The sequence below is a fragment of the Callithrix jacchus genome, chromosome 10 (genome assembly GCF_049354715.1).
Source record: "Callithrix jacchus isolate 240 chromosome 10, calJac240_pri, whole genome shotgun sequence".
Taxonomy (NCBI): Eukaryota; Metazoa; Chordata; class Mammalia; order Primates; family Cebidae; genus Callithrix; species Callithrix jacchus.
The window spans coordinates 62,407,415-62,424,044 of NC_133511.1; the positions used below are offsets into that span (position 1 = coordinate 62,407,415).

Here is a 16,630-nt window from a genome sequence, read left to right on the forward strand (position 1 = left end):
TCTCGCAGAGCTGCGCTGGCCGCCCGCGGAGGGGAGGCTGCAGAGCGAGGGCAGGAGGTGGGTGCGGTGCGGACGGGGGCGCGGGGCTCGGGGTTCGGGCTCGGGGCTCAGGGACTGCCAGCGAGGGGACGTGGGCCCACTGAGCACCTGTCTTACCATAAGACTAATCTGTCCCAGCCTCGCCATTCTCATCTGTGAAATGGGAATGGCAGCGCCTGTAGCAGCGGGGGCGGGGAGGCGCGTTTCGGAGCTGGGTGAGCCAGATAGGGCAGGGCTCTGACAGGGGCGGGGCTGGTGGGAGGAGCCAGGGCGCTTGGTGTTGGTTGGAAAAGCCCGGATACTGAGGGTCGGGACTGTGGGTGGGGCAAGAAGGGGCGGGGTCTCCAGGTGGGGGTGGGGCACTTGTCCGGGCGGAGAAGGGGCTCTAGGGCTGGGGAGTGGGTGCGGAAAAAGCCGATGAGGCCAGCCAGGGTGGAATTGGGGAAGGAGGGGCGGAGACAGATGACAGGGACCTTGCTCCGCTCTGGAGAGCCCTGGGCCGGCAGCGCTGTGGCGGCGTGGGCAGGAGCCTGTGATGCACAAAACACCTCCCTCAACTGTGACTGGAAATAAAGGGTCCATCCCCGAGCCCGGTGCGGCACACCGTGATCTCATTCACCTCTCACGCCCTGGAAAGTAGAGGCGTCACCATAGCCGTTGACAGGTGAGGAATGTGAGGCCCAGAAAAGCTAAGAGAATTGCCCCAAACCACCCAGGACTCCTTGCTTCAAAAACTTTGCTTTTTTCCCTGCACTCGGGGAGGCAGAGGTTTAGCTTGGAGTTGAGGGCAGGAAAGAAACAAAAGTTTTGATGCCCTGACCTTCGCAAATTGTCTGGCAGGACCAGTCAGTCCCCCCAACCCTTCCGAATGCCGGTCTGTAGGGCAGCCCTCCTGTGCTACTGTGAGGATGAAATGAGATGGACTTGAAAGCACAGTGTTTATAAATTGCTGTTGGGAGGAACAGGAAGGCGGTAAGAAGAGAGCTGTTGAAATGGGGTGCTTGTGCCTGAGGAAAAGCTCAAGGTGAAGCGTGAGAATGAGCTGAAAAGGTAAAGGAAGGTTCTGGAAGAGTTTGGGGATGGTGGTGATTGTTAGGGGTCTACATCAGCTGAAAGAACACCTTGCCGTGCCAGAATCCACAGCGTCTTTCTTCCATCCCACCTCTCCTCTCCTTCCCTCTCCTGCCTTTGGTGCAGTTCATTCTGGGGTCCCTGTGTGTCAGGTGGGTCTAGGAAGCACTTTTTCTCTCCTTCCTGTGGGCTGTGATGGTAATGAAGCAGCCTATAGGCTTCTTAGAGAGACGGACTGGGCAAGACAGAATTATAGATACAGCTCTTTGATTGGGGTGTCAAGAAAGGAAGGTGAAGGGTAGTAGTCCTGGGGGCTTCAAGGCAGAGAGTCCTTTCCCCGGTGGGCTGAGTAAGGTGGGGAAGTCTCCCGCTTACTAGAAGACACACTACTCACTCTGAGCTTTGTCTTTCATGAAATTGACCCAGCCACGTGCTGTCCATTCCCTTAAGCAGTGGAAATTCTCCTTGCATTTACTTGCAAGTAATCACCTGTGCCTTGCCACGTGCCTTTAGATTCCAGATTGAAAATTCAAGAGAGCATTTCAAAATTAGAAAGGTTTAAAAATCCAGCTGGGGAAAATGGATCTGACTAAACAGGAAAGAAATTTCTTCCTCTCCCCCTATTCTCCCTGCTTCTGTGGATGTAGAAAGGGGCACTCCCAGCCCCAGCAGGGGAGCCAGGCACCCATCTACTTAAGTAAAGTTGGCTGTGGTAAGGGGTTAGAATAAAATTCTCCAGAGATGCAGATGAGAAGAAATGAATTCCAGCTGAGGGGACTGGCTGATGCATGGGACTTGCCTTTGAGGTCCGGGCAGAGGGGATGGCAGATGCCAAATTGCAGAGGTTGAAGAGGACCCGGTATAGTTGGACTGTAAAGTAGGGATATAATGGCATCTACTTCATCTGTGAGATTGAAAGAGATTAACATGTATAAAGTGTCTAGCACGGTAGCAACTGCTCAATAAATATTAGCCATTATTATTACTGTTGTAGTGTTTGTTATTGTGATCATCATCTGCCCAGGAATGTGCCTCGGGCTGCACAGCTAGTAAGTGGCAGAGGATGATTCAAATACAAGCTCAGGTAATGCCGAACACCTTGCATGGTCCGTCCCCTACCCCACACAGCCTCTCCAGTTCTTTTTTTTTTTTCTTTTGAGACAGGGTCTTGCTCTGTTGCCCAGGAGTGCAGTGGTGTGATCTCGGCTCACTGCGGCCTGACCTCCCAAGCTCAAGCGATTCTCCTACCTCAGCCTGATGAGCAGCTGGGAATACAGGCACATGTTACCATGCCCAGCTTTTTTTTTTTTTCATTCTCTGTAGAAACGAGGTCTCATTATGTTGCCCAGGATGGTCTCAAACTCCTGAACTCAAGCGATCCTCCTGCCTAGGACTTCCAAGTGCTGGGATTACAGGTGTGAGCCACGGCACCTGGCCTCTCTCCAGTTTTTTCTGCCCATCCTTGACATTTCTGAGGCCCAGGAATGGCCTCTGTTTGTCAGCATTCACAGTGAGCCATGACAGGAGTTTCTTTCCTGCTGGGGTACAGAGATTCTGGGTTCATGAGGAGGCAGGAAAAATGAGGCCTGAACAGCCATCTTCTCCCAGGCAGGATCACAGCACAGAAGATAGGCAGGCCTAGTGGTGTGGTTTCTGTGGGTGGGTGGGGTCTATCCAGACTGCCCATCAGGCTTAGATTCTAACTCCTCAACCACGTCTGGGCCTTTTTAGCTTGGCCCTGGTTGACATCCTCACCCTTCAAAATTCAGCAACACTCTGGAAGGAAAATGACGAGCTTTTCACACTTCTAAGTAGTAGTAGTAAATCTGTAACTTAATAAGTCTGATTATTTATTGGGGTATGGCACTATGAATGTAACTTTAACATCTATCGCCCCTATGAAGGAAGTATTCTTCCCCCTTCTTTTAAAATACAATATTTTTTAAATTTTCAAGCTTACATAAAAGCTTAAAGTACAACCCTTAACCTAGATATACCAATTCACAATTTGCCAATTGTGCTTTTACACAAACACACACTTTTATTTGGCCAAATTAAGTTATAGACATGTTGATGTTTGATTCCTAAATTCTTCAGCATGTATCTCCTAATAAGGACATTCTACTTCATGACCATAATACCATTATTATACCTAATAAGAAGTCAGTATCACCCAATGTAATAGTTACTAAAAATTTTCTGCTGGGTGCAGTGGGTTACGCCTATAACCCCAGCATTTTGGGAGGCCAAGGTGGATAGATCGCTTGAACCCAGGAGTTCAAGGCCAGCCTGGGCAACATGGTGAAACCCCATCTCTGCAAAAACCACAGAAATTAGCAAGGTGTGGTGGCGTGCATCTGTAGTCCCACCTACTTGGGAAGATAACCTGAGCCTGGGGATATCAAGGCTGCAGTGAACCATGATCACACCACTGTACCCCAGCCTGGGGTACAGGCTTTTTGAGACCCTGTCTCAAAAAAGAAAAAAAAATTCTAATTGCCCCAAAATACCTGATATAGTTTCTGGTTTTTAAAATCGGAGCCAAAGTGTACATCATGCATTTGATTGTATCGCTTTAATCAACTCATTTAAACAAAGCCCCTTGGCCGGGCATGGTGGCTCACGCCTATAATCCTGGCATTTTGGGAGGCTGAGGTAGGTGGATCACTTGAGGTCAGGAGTTCAAGACCACCCTGGCCAACATAGTGAAACCCATCTCTACTAAAAATACAAAAATTTAGCCAGGTGAGGTGGCACGTGCATACCCAGCTACTCAGGAGGCTGAGGCAGGAGAATTGCTTGAACCCAGGAGGTGGAGGTTGCAGTGAGGCAAAATTGTGCCACGGCACTCCAGCCTGGGCAATAGAGTGTGACTCCATCTTACAGAGTTCCCCCACCTGTTTAAATGTGTTTGACTGGTTTATCAGTGATTAGATTTGGGTTAGATTTGAGTTTTTGTCAATATGTGTACTTACTGTATCATGTCGGGAGGATATGATGTCAGGGTCTTACCATCCATGAATGCTAAATTTGATTATAGTTAAGGTCATGGCAATCTGATCTCTGTATCGTAAAGGTAAATTTTTCCTTCTTATAACTAATAAGTAATCTGTAAAGTGATTCTCTTGAGTCTGTTATAATTATGTGTTCCTGATAACCTTCCACACCACATCCATGGATGATCCCTGCCTGAATTGCAACACTGAGGGTTGCAAATTGGTAATTTTCTAATTCTGCCATTCCTTCTATATTTGTTAACTAGTATTCTTTTTTATAGAATAAATTTTTCCTGTCTCTGTCTTTGTCACTCCATTCTTTTCCCCTTCTTTTTTTTCTTTTGGGAATAGCATTATGGATTCTTGGGGGTTTTTTGTTTTGTTTGTTGTTTTGAGATGGAGTCTCATTCTGTTGCCGAGGCTGGAGTGCAGTAGTGAGATAGATGGATAATGCTCACTGCAACTTCCACCTCCTGGGTTCAAGCGAGTCTCCTGCTCCAGCCTCCCAAGTAGCTGGAATAACAGGTGCACGCCACCATACCCAGCTATTTTTTGTATTTTTAGTAGAAATGGGGTTTGACCAGGTTGGTCACAAACTCCTGACCTCAGGTGATCCACCTGCCTTAGCCTCCCAAAGTGCTGGGATTACAGGCGTGAGCAACTGCACCCAGCCTGGACACTTGTTTTTTTGTTTGTTTGTTTGCTTGTTTTTAAATTTATTGTGCTATATGGTGCCACCTTGACCTTTTCCTGTAAAAGTTCTGGAATCATCAGTTTCTTCAGAAATCCCTGGTTTGGTTTGGTTTGGTTTGGTTTTAGAGGAAATGATGACATTCAGAAACAAAGATCCAGGGGTAAGTGTGTTTATTGCTACTGGGGGTCACTTCTAGGCTCTATGAGTGAGCACAGCTAGGAAATGATGGATGAGTGATTGACAGATAGATGATAGATGGATAATGTTCATTAGTCAGTATGTTTATTGTTACAACAGCTGGTCCCAACTGATAGGACTGCATGGTAAGTCATTTCACTATGAAAGTAATGCTCATTATGGAAGTGGACAGTAATGTAGGAAAAAGGAAACTGTGCAGAAAAGAGCCTTTGCCTACTCTAGGTCGCCATGAGTATACAGGCTGTTAGCTAGGACCTCTGTGGCTGGGTTCAGCTTCCTGCTGAAGACCTCTAGAGGACTGGTTGTCTGATGGGTGTCCAAACCAAGACTTTCCAGAGGCCAGGACTCTGAGGTCAAGAATGCCCATGAAGCCCTGGGCAAGGGATTCACCCTCTATGGGTCTGCTTTAGGTTGTCTTTGAAATAAAGACAATGTGATCTGTCCTGCCTGGGTCCCAGAATTGTAACAATCAATATATTTATCAATATGTTTATTTTTAAACATTACTAATTGTGTCTCTTCAACACATTTATTACCAAATCCCTTCTCATTGTTTTAAAACCAGGGCGAAATGTCATTGCTTTATAATCTGGTTTAATACATTACACTAAGATGTCTTAACCAAATATTCTTTTAGGTTATCAGTTATCAGAGCTTCCAGATTAAAATTTTAATTTTTAGGATCTTTTTGAAAATTGCTATTGGGATTTGAATTAGGACAGCATAACAACTCTAATTATTTTTATTTTGGGTTTTATTGAGATAAGGTCTGGCTCTGTCACCCAAGCTGGAATGCAGTGCCACGATCTTGGCTCACTGCAGTCTCCACCTCCTGGGACAAGCAATTATTAAAATAGAAGAAGTTCTATCACTTAGGAAATTACAAGGTTTTTAGAAGCCCTGGCCAACAGCTGGGGACAAAGACTAAAATGTATATTGCTTATTATATCACAGTATCACACAACCCCTCCCCCTATTGCCACAAGCACCCTACTATGTGCTAGGCAGTGACTATGCAGGCATGAGACATGCAGTTGCTCTCAGCTAACAAACTAGGCAGTGGCTTTCAAAAAAGATTGTTTTGTCACCCACAGTATGAAGATACCATGATCCAGTTTATATACATGCAACTAAAACGAAAGTTTCACAGCAATACATGTAATTGGTCACAGCCCACTTAACTGTATTGATGTCATGACTTGCTAACAGGTCACAACTTTTTTTTTTTCCTGTTTATGGAGGTAAAATTTACATATGGTAAAATTTACTCTTTTTTTTTTTTTTAATTGAGACAGGGGTTTCACTGTGTTTTCCAGGCTGGTCTTGAACTCCTGGGCTCAAGATAACCTCCTGTCTCAACCTCTCAAAGTACTGGGATTATAGGAATGAACCACCACAGCTGGCCAAAATTCACCCTTTTAGAGGTGTACAGTTACATGAATTTGACAGTCTTTATATAGACATTTGACCACCACCACATCATATTACTTTCGCGCCAACCTAATAGAATATTCCCATCACTACAAAATATGTCTTGTGTTTCTTTGTAGGCGGTCTTTTCTCCCCAACCCAGCCCTAGGAATTCAGTTATCTGATTTGTGTCTTTACAGTTTTGCCTTTGCCAGAATGTTATACAAATAGAATCATGCACCATGTAAACTTCTGAAGCTGGCTTCTTTCACTTGACATATGCTTTTGAAATTCTAATAGGTGATAATGTGTTTTAGTAGTTAATTCCTGTATATTGCTAAGTCTATCCTATTGTGCGGCTAAAATAAAATTTATCTGTTTACATTTTAGTTGTTTCTGGGTTTGGGAAATTATGAATAAGCTGCCATAAATGTTCACATGAATTTTTGTATGGACATATGTCTCCATTTCTCTGGGATAAATATCTAGGAGTAGGATCGTTAGGTCACATGATAATTATATGCTGTATTAGTCCATTCTCACGCTGCTAATAACGACATGCCCGAGACTGGATAATTTATAAAGAAGAGGTTTAATTGACTCACAGTTCCACAGGACAGGGGAGGCCTCAGGAAACTTAAAATCATGGTGGAAGGGGAAGCAAATATGTCCTTTTTCACATGGCAGTAGCAAGGAGAAGCGCCAAGCGAAAAGGGAAACCCCTTATAAAACCATCAGGTCTGGTGAGAGCTCACTCACTGTCACAAGAACAGCATGAGGAAAACCGCCCCAGTGATTCAGTCATCTACACCTGGTCCTGCCCTTGACAGGGCAGGATTATTACAATTATTACAATAATCCATGAGGATTATTACAATTCAAGGTGAGATTTGGGTGGGGACACAAAGCCAAACCATACCATATGCCAAACTATTTTCAGCAGTAGTTACCATTTGCCAGCAGTGTATGCGGTTTCCATTGTTCTGTGTACTCACCTTCATTTGGCATTGTCAGATTTTTTTTATATGAGCCACTGTAATAAGTATATAGCAGCATGTAATTGTGGTTTCAGTTTTCATACCTAATGACTAATGATATTGATCATCTTTTCATGTGATTGTCAGTTGTCTATGTATCTTCTTTGGTGGAGTATTTGTTAGATCTTTTGTCTGGTTGTTTTGTTTTTGTTTTTGTTTTTGTTTTTAAGTAGAGATAGGGTTTCGCCCTGTCAGCCAGGCTGGTCTTGAACTCCTGGCCTCAAGTTATCTACCCGCCTCAGCCTCCCAAAGTGCTGGGATTATAGGCATGAGCCACTGCACCCAACTTTGTCTATTTTTTATTGGGTTATTTTCTTACCGAGTTTTGAGAGTTCTTCATATATTCTGGTTAACAATCCTTTATCACATAGGTGTTTTGCAAATATTTTCTCCATCTCTGTCTTATTCTGTCATTTTCTTAACGGTGTCTTTTGAAGAGCAGAAGTTTTTTATTTGGATGAAGTCTAGTTTATTGATTTTTTTTTTATGGTTTGTCCCTTTTTGATCCTATCCAAGAAATCTTTGCCTAATCCAAAATTGCAAAGATTTTCTCCTAGAAGCTTTATAGTTTTAGATTTTATGTTTAGTCTATGATCTGTTTTGAGTTTATTTTTCGTATATGGCATATGAGATGGACTACGGTTCTTTTTCCCCCCCATATGGATGTCCACCGATCTACATTTTGATAGAGCCAGAGAAGAGGCCATGTGCAAAGCAGATCACTGCAGATGGAGTGGTGAATGCTGTCAGAGAGGGTTGTGCAAGGCAGCAGAAAGCCCTGAGAGGAGAGCTGTTAACCTAATGCAGATTTGGGGACAGCCGCACAGAGCTGATGACTCATAAGCTGGGCCTGAAAGGTAGACAGCAGAGATGATAGAGAAAGTAGACAAGGGTGGTCTAGGGACACGAAAGGCAGGTGACAGTGTGAAGGAGACTGACTTAGTGGCATCTGGAGTGCATGGAGGGCAGGGTTAGACATGAGAGGGGAAGAGGAAGGCGGTTTGGGCAGGGACGGTGCTTCAGGAAGGTCAGTCTGCAGACCAGAAAGGCAGGTGAACAGAAGGTAGGGAGCCGAGTGAGGCTCTAGGGGTGCAGGGGGCAGGGATGAGGCCTGAGCTCTGGGAGTAGCTATAGGGATGGGTTCAAGGAGACAGAGTCAAGACAAACTGTAGGGCTGAAGAGTTGGGGCTGCCTTCTTCAGGCAGTTGGGTGGCTAAGATGAGTTCATAGCAGAGTTAGGGACAGAGGAAGTTACAGATTAGGCTTCTGGTACCTGTGTTACTGGTGGAGGGTCCAGACTGCAAGTTGTCCAGGTCCTTGGCGTTTTGAACAAAGTAGCAGAGGGACTGAGTGCAGTAATTCCCGCACTTTGGGAGGTCTAGGTGGGCCGATCACTTGAGGTCAGTCTAAGACCAGCCTGGCCAACAAACAAAAAACGTGTCAAAGGAACGAAACGCAGGAATGAAGCAGGGAAAACAGAAATTAATTAAAGTGAGAAAGCACTCTGCAGGGTGGGAGTGGGCGGAAGCAAGGAGCTCAAAGGCCCATTTACAAAGTTCTCTGGCCTTTAATACCCCATTTGAGGCTCTTATCGGCTACCCCTTATCTGGACACGAAGGATTTAGTCTGTGGCTAATTAAAGGCTAAGGTGAATGGGCACCCCCTATGCAGATAAAGGGATGGTCCCAATCCAAGGCCCCCTCCCTTTCCATCTGAGACATGGTGGAGGGGAGGGTTGCAGGGAGAGGAGCATTTGATCCTTTGTCACCCAGCTGGAGCAATTGGATTTTTCCTTTTGGTTCAGCTTTAGGAAGTTGGTGTTAATTGGCCTTAGGGTCCCTGCCCACAGACCCAGGGTTTTCGTTTTGATCCAGCTTTGAAAAGTCAGCAGAATTGGCCTCAGATTTTTTTGCCCCCAGACCTTGTTAGTTTCTCTTTTTGGAAGTTAGCACAAATTGACCTTAAGTTCCTTGTCTCCAGACCCTGTTCTCCTGCCTCGCCTGCAGAGTATCCAGGTGGAGGTGGTCAGGAGGCAGCTGGGAACACTTAGCAGGGCTGAGGCTCAGTGGCGTTAGTCCATCACTGCCTGACTGCAGACCTCCCCGACTGATGACTCCCCTCATGTCATTGTGCCTTTTGCAGCAGGACTGTGGATTTATGATGACAGACACTGTGTCCCTGTGACTAGAAGATAGGGGCTTGGAGGACTGAGCTCTGTGACTCAGTAGGTAGGGGGAGATCACCTGAGCACACGCTGGACTCAGGGCAGGAGACATGCCTGCCAGCCAGCCTCTGCCCTTGACTGCCTGCGTAACTGCTGTGCTCCCCAGACAAATGACCGGGAGCCATGACGTTATGGGGGGCGCAGGAAAGCAGGTACTGTGCTGCTTTTGCAAGCAGATAAATAGGAGTTTGAGCACCTATCCAGGGTTCCCAGAGAATGCCCTGTGGCTCCTGACCACCCCCGCCCAGAATGCTCTGAGCACTTCAGCACTAATGTATGGAAGAGATAAGGGTCTGTGGCCCATGGAACTGTCCAGCCTCTCTGCCCCCTGCTCCTGTTGCTGCCATGGAGTTGGGCCACTTCACAGAGCCTGGGCCTGAAAGCCAATGTTGAAAGTGGGGTATCTGTTTGTTTATAAGGAGAAACAGACTGAAACTAGAACATGCACATTTCTATCCCAAAAAAAAAAGAGTTGGAGTAGACTAGAGTCCTACAAAGAGGGCAACGAGGAAGAAGATTCTGGACTGAGTAAAGGGGACCCACTCCTGAGTCCAGCTCCTCTCTGCCCTCTGGAGAGAGAATTGGCCAGATTTAGCCCTGAGTGCCAGCACCCTCCCCAGTTGCTGCCTGGCAACGGGCTCCACGGCAGCAGCCATACCCCCAACGGCGGCTCGCCTACACCTCTGTGGGACATCCCCACCGTCTCGCAGCCTATCTACTTTAGGCTTCTACTGATGATTTTGTATTTCACATAGGCTCATTTCTCAGACACTCCAGATGGGGAATGCCTTTCTGCAATATCAAAGTGCCCTGTTAGATGGGTGAGGAATCATGAGGGAAATGCCCCCCACCCCCAGAGACTCGAGGATGGCAGCTGAATATCTCTTGCATTGGCATGGCCACATGCTCTGGAGAAAGGAGGCCTCAGTGCAGTCAGCCTCTTCAGAAGGCAGACATGTTGAGAAGTTCTCGCCACCCATGCTGGGTGACTTTGGGGAGGTATCTCCTCAGACTTCTGTTCTCCATCTGGACAGTAAGTGTGCCTGGCAGGATGGGTGTGTGTGTGTGTGTGTGTGTGTGTGTGTGTGTGTGTGTGTGTGTGTGTTTATTGAGACTGGGTCTTACTCTGTTACTCTGTCCCCCAGGCTGGAGTACCGTGGCATAATCACGGGTCACTGCAGCCTCTACCTCCCAGACTCAAGAGATCCTCCCACCTCAGCCTCCAGAGTAGCTGGGATACAGGTGCTCGCCACCACCGTCTTTTTTGTTGTTGTCAAGACAGAGTCTCCATGTTGGCCAGCCTGATCTCAAACTCCTGAGCTCAGCCGATCTGCCCACCTCGGCCTCCCGAAATGCTGGGATTACAGGCATGAGCCACTGTGTCTGCCAGCCAGATAGTTTTTGATGTGCCAAGATGCATTCCTGACCTCCTCCTACATCTTCTACCTGTTCTGTCACTGTGCCTTCACTCTCTCTCTTCTCCTCTACCAGCTCAGGCTCTTCTGGGGGTAATACTGGGGCCAGTTCCTCTTGGCACCCCTACCTACCATGTCAGGGAAGGATTGCTGAATCTAGTCCACAGATTGGCTCAGGGGAAAATACAGTGATGGAAGCTGGAGCTGAGATATCCTGTTTTCTAGAACATTGGTGAAGGAGACTCACCAGCTATAGATGCTGACAGCTGGCAGATCAGAGGGGCTCTGTTAAGGAGTGAATACGGTACCTTCAGGAGGGTGCTCTGGACAGAGTCCTGCATTTGCACTGACTTTGCAGCCAGTTTCAGAGAAGTTTGGGGTGTTATGACAGCAGAGGACAGGCCACCAGGAGCCAAGAGCATCTTCATGGCAAGGCAAGTCAGCATGGGGCAGTGAAAGTCTAGAAAGGAATGTCATTTGGAGTCTGGACAGCTGAGTAACCCATTGTGGGCCTTGAAGATAGATGGAAATGGCACTAATCATGGCCATTCATTGTCAAATGTTTGAGAGAGAAAAATAAATTCAGCAGTGTCATTGGTACAGAAGGAGCACTGAGCCTGGAGTCATAAATCTCAGACCATTTGTTAGGTACTTCAAACATACCAATCTTTGTCTAGTAAACATTTACACATTTTTCTTTCACATAAAAGAACCTGAGTTTGAATTCTAGCAAGGCATTTCACCTTTCTGATCTTGAGGAATGAATCCTGGCACAGTTTTCCTCATCTGCAAACACGAATGGATAATGACATTGTCTATGTCAAAAGATGATACTACTTTTTTTTTCTTTTTTTGGGACAGAGTTTCACTTTTTCCCCAGGCTGGAGTGCAATGGCGCTGTCTCAGTTCACTGCAGCCTGTGCCTCCGAATTCAAATGATTCTCCTGCCTCAGCCTCCTGAATACCTGGGATTACAGGCACCCACCACCATGCCCAGCTAATTTTTGTATTTTTAGTAGAGATGGGATTTCACCATGTTGGCCAGGCTGGTCTCAAACTCCTGACCTCAGGTGATTCACCCTCAGCTTCCCAAAGTGCCAGGATTACAGATGTGAGCCACTGTGCCTTGCTGATGCAACTATTATGTAAGCAAATATATGTATAAACACATAGAGCATCACTTTCAGTTCTGGCATATTTTCCTTTCTTTAGTTCAGTCGTTCTCTGTTCTAACTGAACATTTAGAATCACTAAGGGAGCTCTTTCTTAATACCAGTGCTAGGGCAGTATTCCAGACCAACTGAAATAGAATCTTGGAGCAGGGAGTCGTGGCTCACGTCTGTAAGCCCAGCACTTTGAGAGGCTGAGGCAGGTGGATCAGGAGGTCAGGAGATTGAGACCATCCTGGCTAACATGGTGAAACCCCATCTCTACTAAAAATACAAAAAATTATCCAGGTGTGGTGGCATGTGCCTGGAGTCCCAGCTGCTCGGGAGGCTGAGGCCGGGGAATCAGTTAAACTTGGGAGGCGGAGGTTACAGTGAGCCAAGATTGCACCACTGCACTCCAGCTTGGGTGACAGAGCAAGATACTGTCTCCAAAAGAAAAAGAATCTTGGCGGGGCAGAGCCAGGCTTTAGGTGTCCTTTCTTTTCCTCTTCCCTTTCCTTTTTCCTTTCTCCTTTCCCCCTCCCTAGTGAACCTAATATACTTTGCACAATGTTGGCAATTATCACCTATTCATCAGGTATTCATTTTGATCCCAAGGTCATAGGCTTGATGTACAATAAGGAGTTAAGGACTGTAAGTTCTCAGATAAGGTTTGGTTATAGTCATTTCTCACTTGTCACCCACTCCAGGACTACTTCCAGCACCCCAGTCTCCTGCCATGTCCGACCCCATCACGCTAAACGTCGGGGGGAAGCTCTATACAACCTCATTGGCAACCCTGACCAGCTTCCCCGACTCCATGCTAGGTGCCATGTTCAGCGGGAAGATGCCCACCAAAAGGGACAGCCAGGGCAATTGCTTCATTGACCGTGATGGTAAAGTGTTCCGCTATATCCTCAACTTCCTGCGGACCTCCCACCTTGACCTGCCTGAGGACTTCCAAGAGATGGGCCTGCTTCGCAGGGAGGCCGACTTCTACCAGGTGCAGCCCCTGATTGAGGCCCTCCAGGAGAAGGAGGTGGAGCTCTCCAAGGCCGAGAAGAACGCCATGCTCAACATCACGCTGAACCAGCGTGTGCAGACGGTCCATTTCACTGTGCGCGAGGCACCCCAGATCTACAGCCTCTCCTCCTCCAGCATGGAGGTCTTCAGTGCCAACATCTTCAGCACCTCCTGCCTCTTCCTCAAGCTCCTTGGCTCTAAGCTCTTCTACTGTTCCAATGGCAATCTCTCCTCCATTACTAGCCACTTGCAGGACCCCAACCACCTGACTCTGGACTGGGTGGCCAATGTGGAGGGCCTGCCGGAGGAGGAGTACACCAAGCAGAACCTCAAGAGGCTCTGGGTGGTGCCCGCCAACAAGCAGATCAACAGCTTCCAGGTCTTCGTGGAGGAAGTACTGAAAATCGCTCTGAGTGATGGCTTCTGCATCGATTCTTCTCACCCACATGCTCTGGATTTTAAGAACAATAAGATTATTCGATTAATACGGTACAGGTAAAAGGACCCCAGCAACATTGGAGATGGGGAGTCCCAAGAAGCTCATGTCAGCCAAGGTCTTAGAGGGAGTCTTGCCAGTGGTGCAAGGCAGGGGACTTACTAATCTGTATTAATTATATAGCAAGACTTGATGCCCTCCATGATGAAGTCCACCTTTTGGAAACTGAACAGAACCACCTTTTTTCTTGCCATTTTCAGCTGGAGATGGGCAGTTTATTATGACAAGTGAAGAGTCAGCTGATGTGTACTAATGGAGGCCATAGGAGGACTTTCTAGCTGGGACAAAGGAGTAGCAGTTTTCTCCTGGGCTCCGTATCTCTGTACCACTATCCAGTGCCGCATTTATCCATCTCTAAAAAGGCTCTGGTGGAGAGGATGGGATGAGAACAAGAGGCTGCCTCCAGTTAACCAGGAATAAAGTCCCCAGCAGTTCCTATCACACCTGCTTCTCACTTCCCAGGGTGCATCCATAATAGTGGATGTTTGCCCAGGGGTGACTGTGTTTGGCTGGCTTGGAATGCTGTACATTCTCAGAGCCCTGTTAGTGTCCCCTCCGGGGGGGACAGAGATGAGCTGTGGCAGGGTCTAGAAGAGTGAGTGTCCAGGCAGAGTTCAGAAGGTAAGAATGTCCCTCTTGATGGGGCTGAGTCAAGGGATTCCTGACTTCAGAAAAGGTCTACTGTCTCTGCAAAGATGTGCAAGTATCTGGAGCCAGTGTAATGAAAGGTGCTTCCAAATCCAGCCTGTTGTCTCACTTTTGCCATTGTTTTCCCCAAAATTCTAGGTATTATTGAAACAGATCATTTTAAACAAATATACTATGGATTCTCAGGGTTGGAAAATAATTCAATGATTGCTTAGTCCTCCCCCACCCTCCAGAACATCCCAGCACATCTGAGGATGAGTGCCTCTCCCTGGGTACCTGCAAGTGATCACCTTGGCCTGCTTGTAAACCTCTGCAGATAGGAAACCCACTGCTCCCAACGCAGCTTCTGCCGTGGTTGGACGGTGCTGGCTGTTAGAAAGTTCTTCCTTATATTGAGCCAAAATCTGTCCTGCCACCTGCTGGATTTTGGGTACATACCTTTCCTCTCACCCAGTTATATACATTTGCTTTCAAAATAGTTACCTTGAGAGGTCATATATTTTTCTGAAAACATTTATTCTTCAGAATTCAGATTCCCCTCTGGGATCTGTCTTCAGAATCAAAGCTCTTTTCTGTCCCTGTCAGTCAGTCCCCTTTTGTTATAGCGTCACCTCGTTTGTGACTCACTTGACCCACCTATCCCACCAGCTATGGCTCCACATGCCTTTTGACCATTTTCTGTTGGAAGAGAAAGATTCACGACCCCTAAAGCAATCCAGAGGAAAGAGAAAGAGACAGGGTCTCTGAGGGTGCTGTGCAGCAGGGAACCCAGGAGTGGTATGAACCATAACAGTACCCTTAGGGTAAATGTGCAACCCCTAAGACCCTGCCCCCAGGAAAGCGGCCTTCCCCTGCAGCCCTGTGTCCTACCCCTGGGTCTCCATGGGATGCCATCCAGGGCAAGCAACCCAAGCCCTATTTCTGGGTGATGAGCCGTGCAGGCCTCCAAACTGCACGTCATGATTCATCCCTAAAGTGAGTTTGGCCTTTAGAGTCCCAGAGTCCTCCCCCACTGGGCAGGGGTCCTCAGACAAAGCCAAGGAAGCCTGGTGACACAGGCACCTATGGGAGGTGGGCCCAGAAGGGGGCTTCCCATAGGTAAGCCCTGTGAGTAGGGAGCTTGTACACTGGGCTATGGGCAGAGCCACCTCTGTAAAGGCCCTTTCCCCCTTACAGTGGAACACAGGAGTCTGACAGCTTTCCTGCCACGAACAGTGGCTCATGCCTGTAATCCCAACACTCTGGGAGGCCGAGGCAGGAAGATCACCTGAAGTCAGGAGTTCAAGACCAGCCTGGGCAACATGGTAAAACCCCATCTCTGCTAAAAATACAAAAATTAGCTGGGCATGGTGGCAGGCACCTATAACCCCAGCGATTTGGGAGGCTGAGGCAGGAGAATCTCTTGAACCCAGATAGCAGAAGTTGCGGTGAGCTGAGATTGTGCCATTGTACTCCATCCTGGGCGACAGAGCAAGACTCCATCTCAAAAAAAAAAAAAAAAGAAAGATGTCCCAGGTCAAGAGTACTTGGGAAAGACCCTCATGGAGAACCCAGTTTAGAGCCAAGTAGCAGAAGCTGTGGTCACAAGACAATTTGAGGAAGAAGTCTTACAGATAACCACTGCCCTTTTTCCTTTTCCATAAAACTGTCCATCTTTTCGGTGCTCCCTAATCCAAGCAGCTTGACTTTAGAGAAGTTGCAGAAGCAGTGAAGCCACAAACATGCTGTGACTTTGTGCAAGTCACTCACCTCACTGAGCCACCTCCATTTCTTCATCTGTGAAATGGGCATAACAGTAATACATAACCCTACCTACCTCACAGGGCTGTTGTGAGGATCAACTGAAATAATGTACTTGAGAATACAGTATAAATGATAAAGGATTGTTATTCTTTGTGTCTGCTTATAATGGGGAAAAACACCAGTCTTGAATCACTCTGATGGGTTTGAATCCAGAGCTCCAGGGCGCTGTAACCTTGGACAAGTCACTGAACGTCTCTTGACTTGTTTCCTCATCAGGTAACAACAACCCCTTCCTCCCAGGGTTATGCAACTTAAACGAGTTGGTGTCTGTGAAAATTCCCGCTGGGCCTGGCACACAGGAGCTCAGTGCTCCTGCAGGAGGTGGTCATGGTAGACTGCTGTGTGGGGGACTAGGAGTCCCAGGACAGTAGAGTTTAACAAGCCCTTACGGGGCACTCGCTGTGTGGGCCCTGAAGATCGGAACAGCC

At 47.3% G+C, this 16,630-nt stretch overlaps 1 protein-coding gene across 2 annotated transcripts; it reads left to right on the top strand.

Annotated features, from left to right (window-relative positions):
- The first annotated feature begins 6 nt into the window (after positions 1–6).
- Positions 7–16,282, top strand: KCTD21 (potassium channel tetramerization domain containing 21). 2 transcript variants are annotated; one of them, XM_035265327.3, is made up of 3 exons: positions 7–57; positions 615–703; positions 12,943–16,282. In XM_035265327.3, the coding sequence occupies exon 3, from the start codon at positions 12,972–12,974 to the stop codon at positions 13,752–13,754; it is 783 nt and encodes a 260-aa protein (XP_035121218.2). In that variant the 5' UTR covers positions 7–57; positions 615–703; positions 12,943–12,971; the 3' UTR covers positions 13,755–16,282. The 2 variants fall into 2 exon arrangements, with proteins under 2 accessions (XP_035121218.2, XP_003734210.3); XM_003734162.6 differs by lacking the exon at positions 615–703.
- The last annotated feature ends 348 nt before the right edge of the window (positions 16,283–16,630 follow it).

Excerpts from the sequence above, each read along its gene's own strand:
- KCTD21 (XM_035265327.3), top strand. The coding sequence starts at position 12,972 with ATGTCCGACCCCATCACGCTAAACGTCGGGGGGAAGCTCTATACAACC.